Source organism: Lactuca virosa, chromosome 4, assembly GCF_052849685.1.
Source record: "Lactuca virosa cultivar CGN04683 chromosome 4, Lactuca_virosa_CGN04683_v6, whole genome shotgun sequence".
In the NCBI taxonomy this organism is placed as follows: Eukaryota; Viridiplantae; Streptophyta; class Magnoliopsida; order Asterales; family Asteraceae; genus Lactuca; species Lactuca virosa.
The window spans coordinates 229816449-229832329 of record NC_136429.1 but is presented as its reverse complement, the minus strand read 5'-3'; the positions used below and the strand labels follow the sequence as shown (position 1 = coordinate 229832329).

The 15881-nt window shown below is 32.5% G+C and overlaps 1 protein-coding gene across 1 annotated transcript; it reads left to right on the top strand.

The window, feature by feature from the left end:
* The first annotated feature begins 13684 nt into the window (after nucleotides 1-13684).
* LOC145108056 (uncharacterized) lies at nucleotides 13685-14537 on the top strand. Its single transcript, XM_079045048.1, has one exon. It carries the CDS (start codon nucleotides 13763-13765, stop codon nucleotides 14363-14365), a length of 603 nt encoding a protein of 200 aa, XP_078901174.1. The 5' UTR covers nucleotides 13685-13762; the 3' UTR covers nucleotides 14366-14537.
* The last annotated feature ends 1344 nt before the right edge of the window (nucleotides 14538-15881 follow it).

The window sequence follows — 15881 nt, the reverse complement described above, 5'->3', positions numbered from 1 at the left end:
CTTCTAAACCCCGAAGTACTCATGCGAGGAGTACCTTGCCCTCCGAAACCTTGCCATCGTATACTCAGCAGACCTTCCCGAACTACCACTCGTCCAACAGATCAAGTTCAAGCACAGAGGCTAAGGTCGAATACAGCCCACCTATCACTATTAAGTGTATACACGAGAGTGGTATATACTTATGATTATGCAGATTTAGTATGTTTGTTTCCGCCCTATCTCCTGTTCCTTGTTTGGTTGTGGACCTGGGGCTGAGTCGCACATCCGACCGTCTTACTAATCTTAATTATATACGACTTGTATATACGAGGTGATGATAGATGGACTAAGTATGAATCCTATCATGAGCATAAGGGCAAAGTTGCCCAAGTCTACGAGTGGATATTCTATCATTCAGAGGAGCACGACCCCAAGAGTACTGCTGAGAAAGCTAATTTTGGGATGAAATTCCCTTTAACGGGGGGATGATGTGACAAGCCGAAAAAATTTATTCTCGTTAAGTCAACGTTGGTCAAGCTTAATCCTTTCATGGTCTTAAATTAGATGGTTTATAGGTATAGTTTAGGGGTCAGTTCATACTATAACTAGAACAGGAAGGAACATACTATATTCTAGAACAGAAGAACAAATCATGATTTACGAACTTATACTTTACACTCCTAGTAACCTAGGAAGGGAACGTATCATTAACTCATTGTTTATAACAAAATATGATAATATACAAGGTATAAGGATATATATGTGGTACATCTACAAAGTACCAGGTTATATATGGGGTATATCTACAAAGTACCGGAGTTATATATGGGGTACATCTACAAAGTACCGGAGCTATATATCGGGTACATCTACAAAGTACCGGATTTTATTTATAAAGGGTACATCTACAAAGTACCGGACAATAATAAATAAAACATATTAATATATATAAAACTCACAACAGTATCGACTAAGGCGTTTAGAGTACAGGATTTCATTACTTCTAGTAGTCTTCCTAACAAATAGAACAACGCCACATAACTTCCTAGTAACATGAACATTCAGTTAGAAGGGGGCCTATAATGCTAACTTTATGATTCCTTAGTGGATACATTAGGGATATATATATATATATATATATATATATATATATATATATATATATATATATATATATATATTAATCAGATCCGACAGACCGTAGGATGTGTGCTTTCCGCTTCTTTTCCTGTTCCTTGTTTGGTTGTGGACTTAGAGCACACTCACCCAGTCTACTATCTATTCGATCTTAGCTATATATATATATATATAAATATATATATATATATATATATATATATATATATATATATCTTGTATACACCAAGTAATCATAAGGAGTATCAGTTGTGGGCCAGGTCATAGCATACAAATTCAGTATACCATTTTCTAATACAAAAACATACTTTGCGGATAGTTCATTAAGTAAGAGAAACTAGAAACATATTTGTAAAAGGTTTAATTCATTTTATTAAACCCGTATAACTTAAAGGACCTTTAGTGGTTAATTCTATAATACCTTAGTATATACACCAGGGTTTATATAATTATTATCCGATAGGCAGTTAGATGTGTGCTTTCCTCCTTACTTCCTGTTCCTTGTTTGGTTGTGGGCTTAGGGCAGATTCACCCATTTAATTGTCCGTTCGATATTAGATTAGATATAGCTAGTATAAACTAAGTGATTATAGAAGGAACTATTATGGTTACCATTTTTACTAAAGGAAATATATGATTTTCTTAAAGAATGTTTTCATCAAATATAAAGAACTATTACAGTTAACTCTGTAAGTACCAAATGAATACGCCAGGGTTATATACAGTGAAGATCTAACAAACAATGGAATGTGTGACTTCCGCCTCATTTCCTGTTCCTTATTTGGTTGTGGGCTTAGGGCAGATTCACACAATCGATTGTCTGTTTGATCTGGATTGTATATAACTTGTATCTATTTAGTACTTATAGAAGGAATTGTAGAGTCATTTTTACTTATCATTCATCACATCAGAAAATATATGATTTTCTGGAGGAACAGGCGAACATTTCTAAAAGAACTTATAGTATACTTTTGACACTAAAATACTTATGGATTCACCAGCTTAAATGTTGATCTACTCTTTCAAAATAACTTGTATTCTCAGGATCTACTAGACAGGTACGCGCTCAGGGATTCAGAAGATGGAGCATAATAGCTTCAAGTCTTGTTTTGTTATTTACTTGGAGTCAGCCTTTTGTGAATCACATACTTCGTAAACACTTTAATATTAATGCAATGGTTGTTTGTTACTTTGATTACTATCATGCATGTGTTGTGATACTAAACATGACGTCCTCCGCCACCGAACGTTTCTGCCGTTCCGGTTTGGGGGTGTGACATGCCTAAATAAGCTTAAGCTCGGCTTGAGCTCGTTAAGAAGCTCGTCTAGTAATACCGTAAATCCCTAATTCTCCAAATATGTTTTTATTTTAATATATATAAATAATAATAAAGTGTATTTTATATATATATATATATATATATATATATATATATATATATATATATATATATATATATATATATATATATATATATATATATGTGTGTATGTGTGTGTGTGTAGGAACCCATTTTTATACGAACGGTGGATGCGGAAGAATAGTATCTCGAGATTTATCGTGTATCAATATATAAAAATATGAAGAACATGATGAGCATTCTTAGAAGATGAGAAAGAAAGAGAGATAAAATATATTTCATGAAGAACATTGGTGGGAGAAAGAAACTCTTCCTGGATGGGAGAAATCCCACCACTTTCTCACTCTAGAGATAATATTTTAGAAAAGGTGCATAATACGAAATGACCATCTCTCCCTTTATATATGAGGGAGAGACAAATACACCAACAATACAATAAAGGGAAATACAACCTAACTACCACTTATTATTTGTAGAGCATTTCCATGCTCCAACATTCTCTCCCTAAATGCTTACAAATGATGAGAGATCCAATAAGTGATACAATGCTATAATACACTAATCCGACTAGCAAGTGTGGTAATAAAATGAAACATAGTGAGAACCAAATGCTGAAATGTGTCTGAAACTCTGAAGTGTCTGTGAAGTCTAAAACTGGCCATGAATCTCTAACAATGAAGGTCTTCGGCTTCAAAGCACAACCAATGAAGCAGAAAAAATAAGATTCAAATCTTCAAACCAGTCATAATCACCGGAAGAAGGTCACCATGAGCAAGTAGAAGATCCAATAAAAGAAACACTTCGGCTTCAAAAAGTCTGAAAAACATCTCGAGTTCTGGAATCATAATACACCTAGATTCTTCAAAGAATAACCTGCTAAAAAGGTGAAGCATCCATAAAATGAAGTCCGGATAAAAATAATGTGAGTCCAAAGACATGGTCCAGCAATGCCAAAAATTTGATCCAAGGATCAAAAATAAGTGCCACGTCACATCGCCAAAATAATCTTCGTCTACAACATATCACAAATCCAAACTCGTGAAACCATAAAATCTGAACCGGATGCAAACACAAAATCATCCTGTGGTAGAGTCCGAATAATAAATAATCTGAATCGGAAAACATCGAGTAATGCCAAAAATTTGATCCGTAAAGACCAAAAATAAGTGCCACATCGCATCACTAAATAAATAATCGTCTTCAGAAGTTTTCAAAAATCCAAACTCAAACAATCATAAGAACCAAATTCGGATGATATTCTCTCCCTATTTTTGATAACCAATGACCGGATATCAAAAATCAACAAATCATCGGATGGAGAGTGTCGGATACCAAGAGCTAAGAGAGCTCTCCCTAGATGTATGAAGGGTCTCGATAAGACACGAGAAATAGAGTAAAAGAGATACTCTGCGGTCATGAGAAGGTGGGTGATATAGTTGCTGAAGTTGCATGAATAAATGCCATAGAACGAAGAATCACTGCATGAAAAAATATTTCTGTTGTGCCGAAAATACCAAAAATATCCAAACTGCGGTGCCGGAACTCTCGTAGTGGTCTTCAAAAGAAAATAAAGTTCACATGCTCAAGATACATGATTCGTCAACCAAAGATCAAGAGCGCCAAGTCATAATATCCCATACAGTGAAGAATGAGAAACAACTTTGTTGATCAATCGTCGTTGCGGTGCAAGCATCGCAAAGAATAATATGAAGTCCGACTGCGGTATGAAGTAATCTTCCAAAAATAATCGGCATGAAATGAACCAATGTGACAATTTAAGGTTCGGTTTTGGCAAAAATTGGTGTTAAAAAAAATAATTGGTTTTTTAAAAAAAATAATTGGTTTTAAATAAAGAAAATGGCTAAATAAAAAAATTGTTGTTAAAAAAATAACGAGCTGAATAATAAATAATTGGTGAAAAAGAAAAAATTAATTGAGAAAAAAAATAATAAAAAAAAATGGCTGAATAATAAATAAAAAAAGGTTTAAAAAAAAGGGTTAAAAAAAGGGGGGGAAGGAGGAAGAAGGAAGAAGAGATCGGAGGAGGGGAGGGCTGAAGAGGATTCGAAATGAAAGAGAAGGCGGGTCTGGGAGGTGGCTTCGGATGGGAAGAAGATGCGGCTGGAAGAGGGTTGCGGATGGAGGTGGGTGCGGTGGTAGGTGAGTGCGGACGAGAGCTGAGTACCGAAGTCTGCGGGCAAAGAATGATAGCTGCGGGTCGGACTGCGGTAGTACCGAAGCGGTCCGATACTGCAGGGGCAGTCCGAACTGAGGGCAAAAGGAGTGGGTTGCGGTCCAAACCGAGACAGTGGTTCGAAGGCAATAAGGGGCGAATGACTTCGGTCAGCAGGGAAGGGTAGGCTGCGGTTTAGAGGCTGAGACGGCGGTTCATCAGCAGGCCTCGTAACTGCGGTTCAGAACAAGACGGGAGCCTGCGGTCTGCTGACACCTCAGCAGACTTCGTTTTTTTTTTTTAATAAAAAGAAGGGAATATTGTCTTGGGAAGGAAAAATTAAGAGTGTGCAGGAGGTTTTTAGGGACAAAAGGTGATGGGATTTGTCAATGTCACATGGTTTTTCTTGGGAAGACAAATATAAGTGGAATACTCTTTACCCAAAAGAGTAAAAAAGGACAAAGTGCTTTATGCAAACACATATTACGTCCAAAATTCATCAATTCAAAGATTCACAGCAATAAAATTATGAAGAACAAAAATTTGATACATTTGTAAAGAATAGTTGTTGTGTAAAAAAAAAGAACACCACTTCAAAGAAAATAAGCTCATTAATTTGTGTCTTCTCATTTCCAAGAACAAATACCTCCTGGAACAATTTCTTCAACATTTTGGAGACCACAAAAATAATTTTTTCTCCCATTTTTCTTCATTTCTTCAACAGAAAAATACTAAGAACACCAAGAATAAAAATTTTTAGCAATGAATTTGATTGAGCAGCAGCAACATAATTATTCTACTAAGTAAGAATCACCCCATAAACATAGAAGACTCATCAGAAATTTCCGGTTTGAACCCGAAAATTCTTGCAAAAACACGAAAAATCTTCAAGATAATCACCGAACGGGAGTCGTTCCCTTGAACTAGTCGATTAAACCTTCAAGGTATGACTCTGATACCAATTGTAGGAACCCATTTTTATACGAACGGTGGATGCGGAAGAATAGTATCTCGAGATTTATCGTGTATCAAAATATAAAAATATGAAGAAGATGATGAGCATTCTTAGAAGATGAGAAAGAAAGAGAGATAAAATATATTTCATGAAGAACATTGATGGGAGAAATCCCATCACTTTCTCACTCTAGATATTACATTTTAGAAAAGGTGCATAATAAGAAATGACCATCTCTCCCTTTATATATGAGGGAGAGACAAATACACCAACAATACAATAAAGGGAAAATACAACCTAACTACCACTCATTATTTGTAGAGCATTTCCATGCTCCAACAATATGCTTGTTTATGCTCGCGATCCTCTTAGAGCTTAGTGATGTAGGCTCGAGCTCGATTTCGTTTAATAAACGAGCTTAAAATTAAGCTCGAGCTCGGCTTGAGCTCGTTTAAAATCGGTTTCGAATCGAGATTTTAACGAGCTGATCTCGAGTAGCAGATGAGTAGATTGACTCGTTTACACCCCTAGTATCAGGTGTTGTCATCTTTCGTTAAGGTTGAGGGTTCAAGTCTCATCATAAAACTAAGTGAAATAAAAGAGTAATTTAAGAATATATTAAAATTGTCGTTCAAACAAAAGAAATTGTTTTCTTGAGGTTTCCATCTGTTGAAATTAAATAATTGATTAATCTTCTAAAATATTTAGAATATGAGTGAATTGGATTTTGAAGTAATTGAAATATTATTGTGTGTAGTTAATATATAGTGGAATCTTATTTCTGTTTGATTATTAATTGAAATATTACCCATGGTAACCACACGTAAAATATTTATATTATTAATTTAAATCCATGGAAACCACGGTTTGAGAAAGAAAAACATTATTTATAATTTCAAATTGTAATAACGAATCAAAGGTTTTCTAAAATATTATTAATTTACGAAGATAGAAGTTTTGCTTGTACGTTTATAATGATTAGTTAAAATTAATATATACATTGTTATCATGATTTTTACAATGCAATATAAAGTCGTCATCTTATACAATGAAATATAAAATTTAGAAGACTAAGAAAACGAAGACAATCATATATGGTAATACCATTTTATTATTTGAAAATTGAAAATGTTTCTTACATACAAAAAAAACAATGTACTTCCATTGCTGCAATTTTTTTTTTTTTTTAAAAATTTTTAAAAGTTCATTCTAAGAAACATAAACAAAAATATGCATTAAAATTATTCACTTGGATGAAATGTAATTACATGACAATCGTCACAAACATGGTTCTAAAAAAATCCATTTCTGCACACCGTACAAAAAATTTCCAAACATTAAAATAAGCGTAAACTCAGTGACTAAAACATAAACTCATTATTGTATTGCAATTTAAAAGATAGTTTGAAAACATTAAAATAATCATATGAAACCATCAGGTGAATTTACTATTACAAATTAAAGAAATGAAGTTTAGGAGAAAGGGAAAAGGAAAGAACCTGGCTAAGGCTAGGCCCCAATCACCATTGTCTTCGTGTAGACACTTCAACACACATTATAGGCATTAAATTTTCCTTAAATAGTACAAAACAAAGCACCTTTACGCATCCAACCACATACATTAACAATCATTGTGAGTAATCATTATGGGTACTTTCAAGGTTGTAGCATGCTACCATCAAGGTTATCACTGCAATTGATAAGAAAAGAAACAAAATATTAACAATCAAAGTATTAAGCAAGCTAAACAGGGTGTACCATATTAATAACATTAATAAATTGACTGGTTTGATAACTGTTGAACCTATTGAAGCAAAAACTATACAAAGTTAGTAATTCCTAATAACCATTTGTTTCATGCAATCACAATATCTCACCGAATCATTAAAAGAAGATGTTTAGAAAGTAATGAAATAAATCCAAATATTTACCTTCAAAATCAATGAATCCGCTGATTCTAGAAAACATGGGCACGGTTTTTAGAAGGAGAAATTGAATAAAAATTAAATATCAATCCTGGTCAATAGAGCAAGGTGGGCTTCATTTATGGTGATTAGGTCTTCACGGAGGAGTTCGTCGGGTTTAAAAGAAGATGGCTTCCGATCTAGGGTTTTCAAATCAGATGATCGTCTTCTGATCCCGTCTGATACATCCGCAACAGGTATCTTCATAGATGAAGAAGAAATATATATCAGAAAAGCCATATTTAAAACTGGAAAATGACAAACAATGAAAAAAGATCCCGGTATCAACCGGAAGTAAGTTCCAGACCATTCTTTTTTGCATCAGACCATTTTTAGCATGATTAACATCCTAATTTCATGCAACTTTCTAACATTTTTTTGCATGAGACCAATTGTAGCTTGCATTATCAGACCAACATTGAAGGACAATTTTCGTACCACAAGAAATGCACCAAACCCTAAATCAAAATCGATTAAAAACATATAAACGAAAAATAGAAGATAAAAGATGAAGAAGGAATTACCATGGAAGGTATTCGAGAGTGAGATGGGAGAGTAGAGAAAGTATGAAAACAAAAGTAGGGAAAGGATTTAGAAATTACCTCATGCGATTTCTAAACCAAATCCAATAGCTATGTTATAGTAGAAAGAACTATAAATGACAGAGAGGTTAAAAAAGAATAGGCAACACAGGCGATTTGAATCCTAAACATCAAACAAAGTTGACCAAAGTTTTTGTTGCTCGTAAATTTGCCATTATTATCAATCAAATACAAAAAAACCGTTGATTTGGTTCCTGATTTGTAGGGTATTCAAATTAAAAGGAATAATTCAAATTATAATTTCCATAAAATCAGGGATCACGTAGGTACTTCCGATATATTCCTAATTAAACGTCTCATAATCAACATAAATCAACATAATTACTTTCTAAAAATTAAAAACTATGAGGTAAAATTATGTGGAAAAATATTTTATGGCATTTTTGGTAATTCACTTTCAATATTTATAGATTGAGGAGATGCCACATGGCATAAATGGACTCTTTTCTTTTATTAGAGAGGTAAATAAATACTACTATACCATTTTATTCTTGACTTTTGACTGGAAGGCAGCAATACATTTTTAAGTTCCCGTCAAAAATCCATCATCTTCTACCAATTCTACCGTATAATTGACCTGGTATATACACAATCAGATTCGGTTGTTAATCCACACACAAAAGAGATAGAGAGAATGACAGAGAAGGAAAAAAGTGAGAGACCGGGTATGATAGAGGGGTAGGGAGAGATTATGTACAAAGAATTAGAAATTAGTTTCAAAAATCATATGTATGGATTTCCATACCGATCTTACTAAAATCGAATTTGACCTAGGATGACCCAATCCCATCTCTTCACTTTTTTAATTCACGCTAAGCCCTAAAAATTAGTAATTAGTTCATTTCCAGTTTGTAATCATCAAAGTGCGTTCCTTTTGTATTAAGATTTTGTTAATGTTCTTAACTTCTTATTCAAACTCAAAGTTGAAGAAATTTCACAATTTAGGGCCTTTAAAGTCAATTATTTAGCAGTTGACATCTGTACTTAACAAATTTTTTTGTTAGATTAAGCAATTTTTTTTCTTCTGAACATCATCAGGTAATTTTATTAAGGCACAACTAGCTAACGATGTACTAGCAAGAGCACCATTGCACCAAAGGCACAATTTCAAGAGTGGAATTACAGGGGAAAATGGTTCTCAAAGGCCCAAAGAAACAGTATAGTTCGTTGCTATTTTCCTTTACTTAAGTGTGTGTGTGTGTAATATTTGTGTATGTTACTATATCAGAAAGATTTTCTGACTTTTTTTATGTATGCGTCTTTATCAGAAAAAATTATGTATGTGCCTGTTTATATTTATGAAGTGCTTGGGTATTAATAATTATTTGTTAGAGCATAAAACATGAGTTTTTGACCAAAATGATGTTCTTGAAAAAAATATTTATCAAACAGGTGTGGTTATAAAAATATTTACCAAATAGGTGTAGTTTTAAATTTTTTTATTTTTCTTAAATTTCAGTTTTTTTAATCATTTTGCTGATTTTTTATCATAAATTTTTTATTTTATTTTTTACTTTTTGCTATAAAAAAGGTGTTTCTTTTGTTTATATACATCAAACAAGAGAAAAAAAATGGTTTGTACACTGCTCAACGGATTAGAAAATAAAAAAATGAGAATGTTTTTTTTCTAATTTATTATTATTATAGTATCTACATAAGAAATAAAAATCATTTTTTTATTGTTTTGTATTATTCGTTGAGTCTTTTTTTCTTGTTGCGTCTAAACTCTAGATATACAAAAAGAAAAGAATTGTGTATTTTTTGCTAATATATACCAAATCAATTGAAAAAAAAAATTGTTTGCTGGTCTTGTTGGTTTAAATTAAAAAAATTATTGGTACAATGTTTTAAGTACCAAACCAACAAAAATTTTAACAAATACAAAACAAAATAAAAAAATATCTGAAATAGCTTGGTTCGATAACCATTATTTGAAAAAAAAATTAAAAGAATAAGACATAAAGTCGAATAAACCATTATTTGAAAAAAAAAATTAAAAGAATAAGACATAAAGTCGAATAAACCAAACAAAATATACGAAAACATATTCAATATCTTTTTGTTTGGTTCATTCGACCCTTTTTTTCTTTTCAGATAGTGGTTATCGAAATAAGCTATTTCGAAGTTATTTATTTTGTAAGAAGCAATTGTTGGTTTTGTAAACATTATACCAACAATTTTTTAATCTAAACCAACAAAGACTTTTTATAAAAACTAACAAACAATTTTTTTTTTCAATATGAACCGATAAATATCATTTTAAGTAAAAACCATCTGAATAATTAATATACTAATAAACTGGAACATGGGAAAACAATTCTAAAATTAAACAATTGATTTGGTATATATTATTTTTAAATATATACATGTCGTAACAAAAAAATAAGAAAAAAAAACCATTCACTTTTTTTTTGTGTTCTAATCCTTGGAGCAATGTACAAACCATTTTTTTTTCTTTTTTCTCTTATTAGATGTATATAAACAAAAGAAACACATTTTTTATTGCAAAAAGTAAAAAAGAAAATAAAAAAAAAAGTATGCTAAAAAACAGCAAAATGATTAAAAAACTGAAATTTTAAGAAAAATAAAAAAATTTAAAACTACACCTATTTGGTAAATATTTTTAAAACTACACCTATTTGATAAATATTTTTTTCAAAAACTCCATAAAACATGTATGTGATTGTATGTGTGTTTGTATGTGATTGTTTGTGTATATGAAATTAAGATGCTATGTAAATGAATCAATGAAAATATGTTGCAGGGTAAATAAGAGTTGTTAAAAAAAATATATAATGTTATTCTAGTCAAATGCATGTTTGGTGTTAGCATTGAACAGAAGGGCAAATAAGAAGATTTGAAAAATGATTGATTTGCAGTTTTTTTAGATTATTTTGGTAGTGGATTTGGCATGTGTATTAATTTAGGCATGCATATTTCTAGTTAAAGTAAGGATAAAATTCGTCAATTATAACTCAATGCCTCAACCTTCAAATCTGAGTACTCTTATTCATTTGTCAAAAAATCTTGTTGTTCAAAAACAAGTTATGTCCTTGAGTCATGAAACACGGTTACAATTAGAAAACTGGGTTATATAATTTTCCAACAAAAAGACCCGGTTTTTTCAATAAAACTGGATTCTTTGATTTGAACATATACCCCAGTTTCTTAACTTTTATAAAACCCGGTTTTTGCATAAGAGAACCCGCTTTTTTCAAAAACCGGGTTCTATATAGTGTGCCTTTTTGTAGTAGTGTGGGTAAGACTTTGTTTCTTTTTTTTAGTCCCCTAGCATCTCGTTAGTGGGTCTTTCAATGTCATTGTTTGCTGTTAAAAATAAAAAGAAAGTTTAATATTGCAGTTTGTGACTAAAAACATTGTAAAAGTACGTTGTTTATATTTGTTTTCTATGTCTTCAACAGTTAATTTGACTACGATTCATACCTATATCCCCAAAAGCATATTGTATCATTGTATGTGTTCATGCACCCTTAATCAATAATCCAAATACGGCACACGACTTTACTCACGAAACCAGAAAGCAAACGAGGACGACAGGCTTTGAAAAGGAAAAGCAAAAACCAAGTACAATCAGTTTGCAAGAAACGTATCTCCCAAAAGCAATCAAACCCATTTCGGTCTAACCAACACACACGACTTTTTTTTTCCCTAATTAGACGCGTTAATCATGCACCAAAAAAACGTGTTATGGTTTGCCAAATGCTGATGTCCGCACCCTCGTACATTGCATGTTTTCCACAACTAAAGATTTTCGTTGTTTTGCTTTTTTGCATTTTGGTCCACGGCTACTTAAAATTTACCTGTGTTTATGAGGCGAGAAAAAGATAAAGTGAAACACAAACATTACAGTTAATAGTTGAAGGAATAAATTTCTCTAAAAAAATCCACGGAATTACTTAATTACATTGAATCACCCTTAATAATGGAAATGTATCATAAAATGCGTACACATAGTATGTCGTCACTTACATGTCATATATGCATATAATCACTGATTTTAAATTAAATGAAGCAAAATTATCAAGGGTAGTATATAAAATACAACACCTATAACTGGAGGTATGGTCGGAGGTTTCTTGGGAAAACTGCGATTATAATGAGGTGGCAGTTGCAACGTGGTGGAGGGGCAGTGGTCACCAAACCTCTAACGCTAAGTAATTACTTTTCCCTTTCCCCTCTACGACTACAAGTTTAAAACCACCAAATGGGGGACTACCTTTGGTTATAGCGACAGCATGGAATTCGAAGGTTGTGTATCCTTCTTACATGTGTAAAAGGTTACTTATTCATTAAAGTCGTATATTAAAAAACTGAAATATCTTTTGAAACTCAATGCTGTAATAAAATGTTAGTTGCAACCATGGGTAAATATTTGGGCCTCGGACCGGACCGGATCGGATCGGGAACCCGATTTAGATTTGGAGTTAGTAAGCCTCAATAGGTCCGGTTGAAAATCCTCTAATTTATTAAAAACATGTCCGGTTCGAGTGCTGGTCTGGTCCAAATGCTTACCTTTACGTCCAAGATTTGGGAACCAGACCCGGACCTGGACCTGGACCTGGACCTGGTAAGCCTCAATAGGTTCGGTCAAAAGTCCATCAATTTCTGTAAAATCGATCTGGTCTAAGAGTCGGTACGGTCAATTTCAGATGCTCACCCTAGTTGCAACAATTGCATTTTTAAAATAAATATATGAAAAACTAGACATACAATCACTAGATGCCTTATTGCCTTATATGTTTTATAGATAAGGCTATGCAGGATACCATCGTAAGGTGTGTGTAAGGCTGAAGTGACTTATCTCTTCCTCTCCTTTTCTTCCTCGTGTGAATACCATCTCCAAATGTTGTTGGAATAGTGTTGTTGGTGATGTGGTTATCTTTGATGTGTTAAGCACTCCTGATAACCTAAGTAAATCAATAATATCGTTCCTAGCACTTCTAATATTTACATCAATAGTTAATTATATCATGCGCAAAGATTTTCGAAATTTAACATTTGGAATATTGCATCCAAAGTCTAAACTAAAAACTATATAGTCTTTTTATGTAAATATAATCACATACAAATATGATTAGCACGATTAAGAGTAGTTAATTTTGACTCAATAAAATATTAAGTTTGCAATTATACATATACATGATTAATGAAACCACGTATGTATATGATCAAGCTAAACATTAAACAAATATCACATGGCCATAATCTTATCCAATCCAAAATCTGCCACACAAACACTTCCTAGTAATTTGTGGAAAAGAAAAGATCGAGAGTAGAAGACAAAAACCCAAGTAGTGCGTACATAAAGTAAAGCGAAATATAAAAAACTAATTGAACTTATTAAATTACGAAGGTCCCACACTGTCTGGTTAACTTTGAAATCAAAAGACAAACCAATGGGTATATGATTAATGTTGTGAAAAAAAATAAAAAGAAAACTTAACATCAAAGGACAACCGATGTTTGTTTCCCTATAAGTACTCTCATTCGGCCTCCCTCCATTTCACAACAATTTCTCTGCATCTTCACCATATATTAAACAACAGCCAATAACTTTCTTACTTACAAAAATGGAACAAAATCTACCGGTTTTAGCCAAGAAAGTTTGGAACTTAGTTCGTGTGGTTTACTTCATGCTGCGAAAAGGCATATCCAAGAGAAAGTTGTTGCTGGACCTCAACATGATGATAAAGCGTGGCAAGATCGCCGGAAAAGCCTTACAGAACCTTATGTTCCACCACCATAACAACCGGGCATCTTTCACCACCAACCACCGCTCCCACTACCTCTCTTTCCTTTCACCTCCGCCTGGTGAATATGAGTTCAGCTGCAGCAACAGCCCTGCGCCCACTAGTAACCACCCTTTCTCTCTATTTTCATTCCACAAGAAACATCACTCCAACAGCAAACCATCGAAGGATCATCTTGATATGATGGCTGTTAACGCTGTGCTTAAAGCCATGGAGATGATTCACACCGACAATTCCTCACCGGCGCTTCCAGGCTTTGGGTGTACTCCGATGGTTAGGCAGCTGAGGGTAACCGACTCTCCGTTTCCGTTGATTAGTGTCGACGAAGACAACCAAGTGGATGAGGCAGCGGAGCAGTTCATTAGACGCTTCTATAATGACTTGAGGTTGCAGAAAACAAAGGCGTCGTTTGGCTCATCGTGAATTAACAGATACCTTACACTGTTTACAAGTATATTTTAGATAGAGCTTGTAAGATCGAGTCATTAATTTGTAAGTGATTGTGAGCTGTGTATGGGAGGCAACTGTACATTTCAAACTTGTTGCATTTATTACACTCGCTTAAAAGAATAAAGTTTTAGCCGATGTTGAATAATTATGATTAACTTCATAATATGTGCTCGAAACTGGGAACAATATAACTAATTCTTTTTTTGTTTGAACATAAAACATATATAAAACGTTAAAAAGAACATCAAAATAGAGAAAAACAGATTAACATTTCTTTTCATATGATAACCGGTTGCAAGACATGCATATATAAAGGCAACACGCAAAAGTTGCATATATTTTAGTTAGATACATTTTTTTTTTTTTTAATTTGAATGATATTCTTGTTCACTCATTTGATAAAATTATGTCCTTTTATACCGTCCATTTAGAAAATTTTACACCGACTCATGTCATGAACCCAACTAGACCATTTTTACCCTTAAATTGATTTATCTACATTAAGTATAACTTCCTTCCAACTATCATACAAATATTAAAGTGAAACACATTTTTTTCACTACTTGGTGTATGCATGATCACAACTTTTTTTAATACAAGTCCATCACACAAAAATGTCATGATATATGCTGTGCTTGCACAGTAACGATGCATATTAAGAAAGTATTTAAAGCTATACACTTTAACAACAACTATATTTTGTCTAATAAGAAAGACATTCAAACTTGTATAATTTATCATTGGAAAAATTTTGGACTCACATAAACATTAAATCAAATAGCATGTTATATCAGTGATAACAATATGCACAAATCACTTTACTTTAAAAATAGTATATAAATAAACATTTAGCATGCTTGAGAATTTAATTAAAAATCTTTATAAAGCTTTCACCAATTTAACTTTTTAATCGTGCTATATATTCTCTTATAAGAAAAGTTTACATGTACTCATCTTGGTATATAGTAGGTTGAGTAATACTTTTATCCGTTGATGATTATCTTTTACATTTGCTTTTTCAACTTCAATTCCTATAAAATAGACCATTCCATCCATTTAGCAATCAACTTATGTCTAAGACATGTTCTATTCACATATAATATAATGCATCAATTATATATCTTGACCATTAGTTCAACGACTCATGAGGTTGCATTACCAATCTTTTATTGTCATAGCATTTAGGTTATAAATATTGTTAGACATTAATCTAGACTTAAATAAATAGTCTTTATTAGTCTTTATGGCATTAGTTAAAATGAACAATTAAAGTAGTTTTAGATTCGGTGTTAATGAATCGTTGTGATGGTATAGTAACCATTGTAACTACCAATTTACATCTTCAATATTATTGTTAGATATATATAGGTGTAATTAGATGTAAAAATTGTTGTTATGATATTAACAAAAGAAATGTTTTTTTTTTCTGATTTAAATCCCATATTCCTTTTCATGTATGTTTACAATACCTTTCCTGCTTAATTCTTGA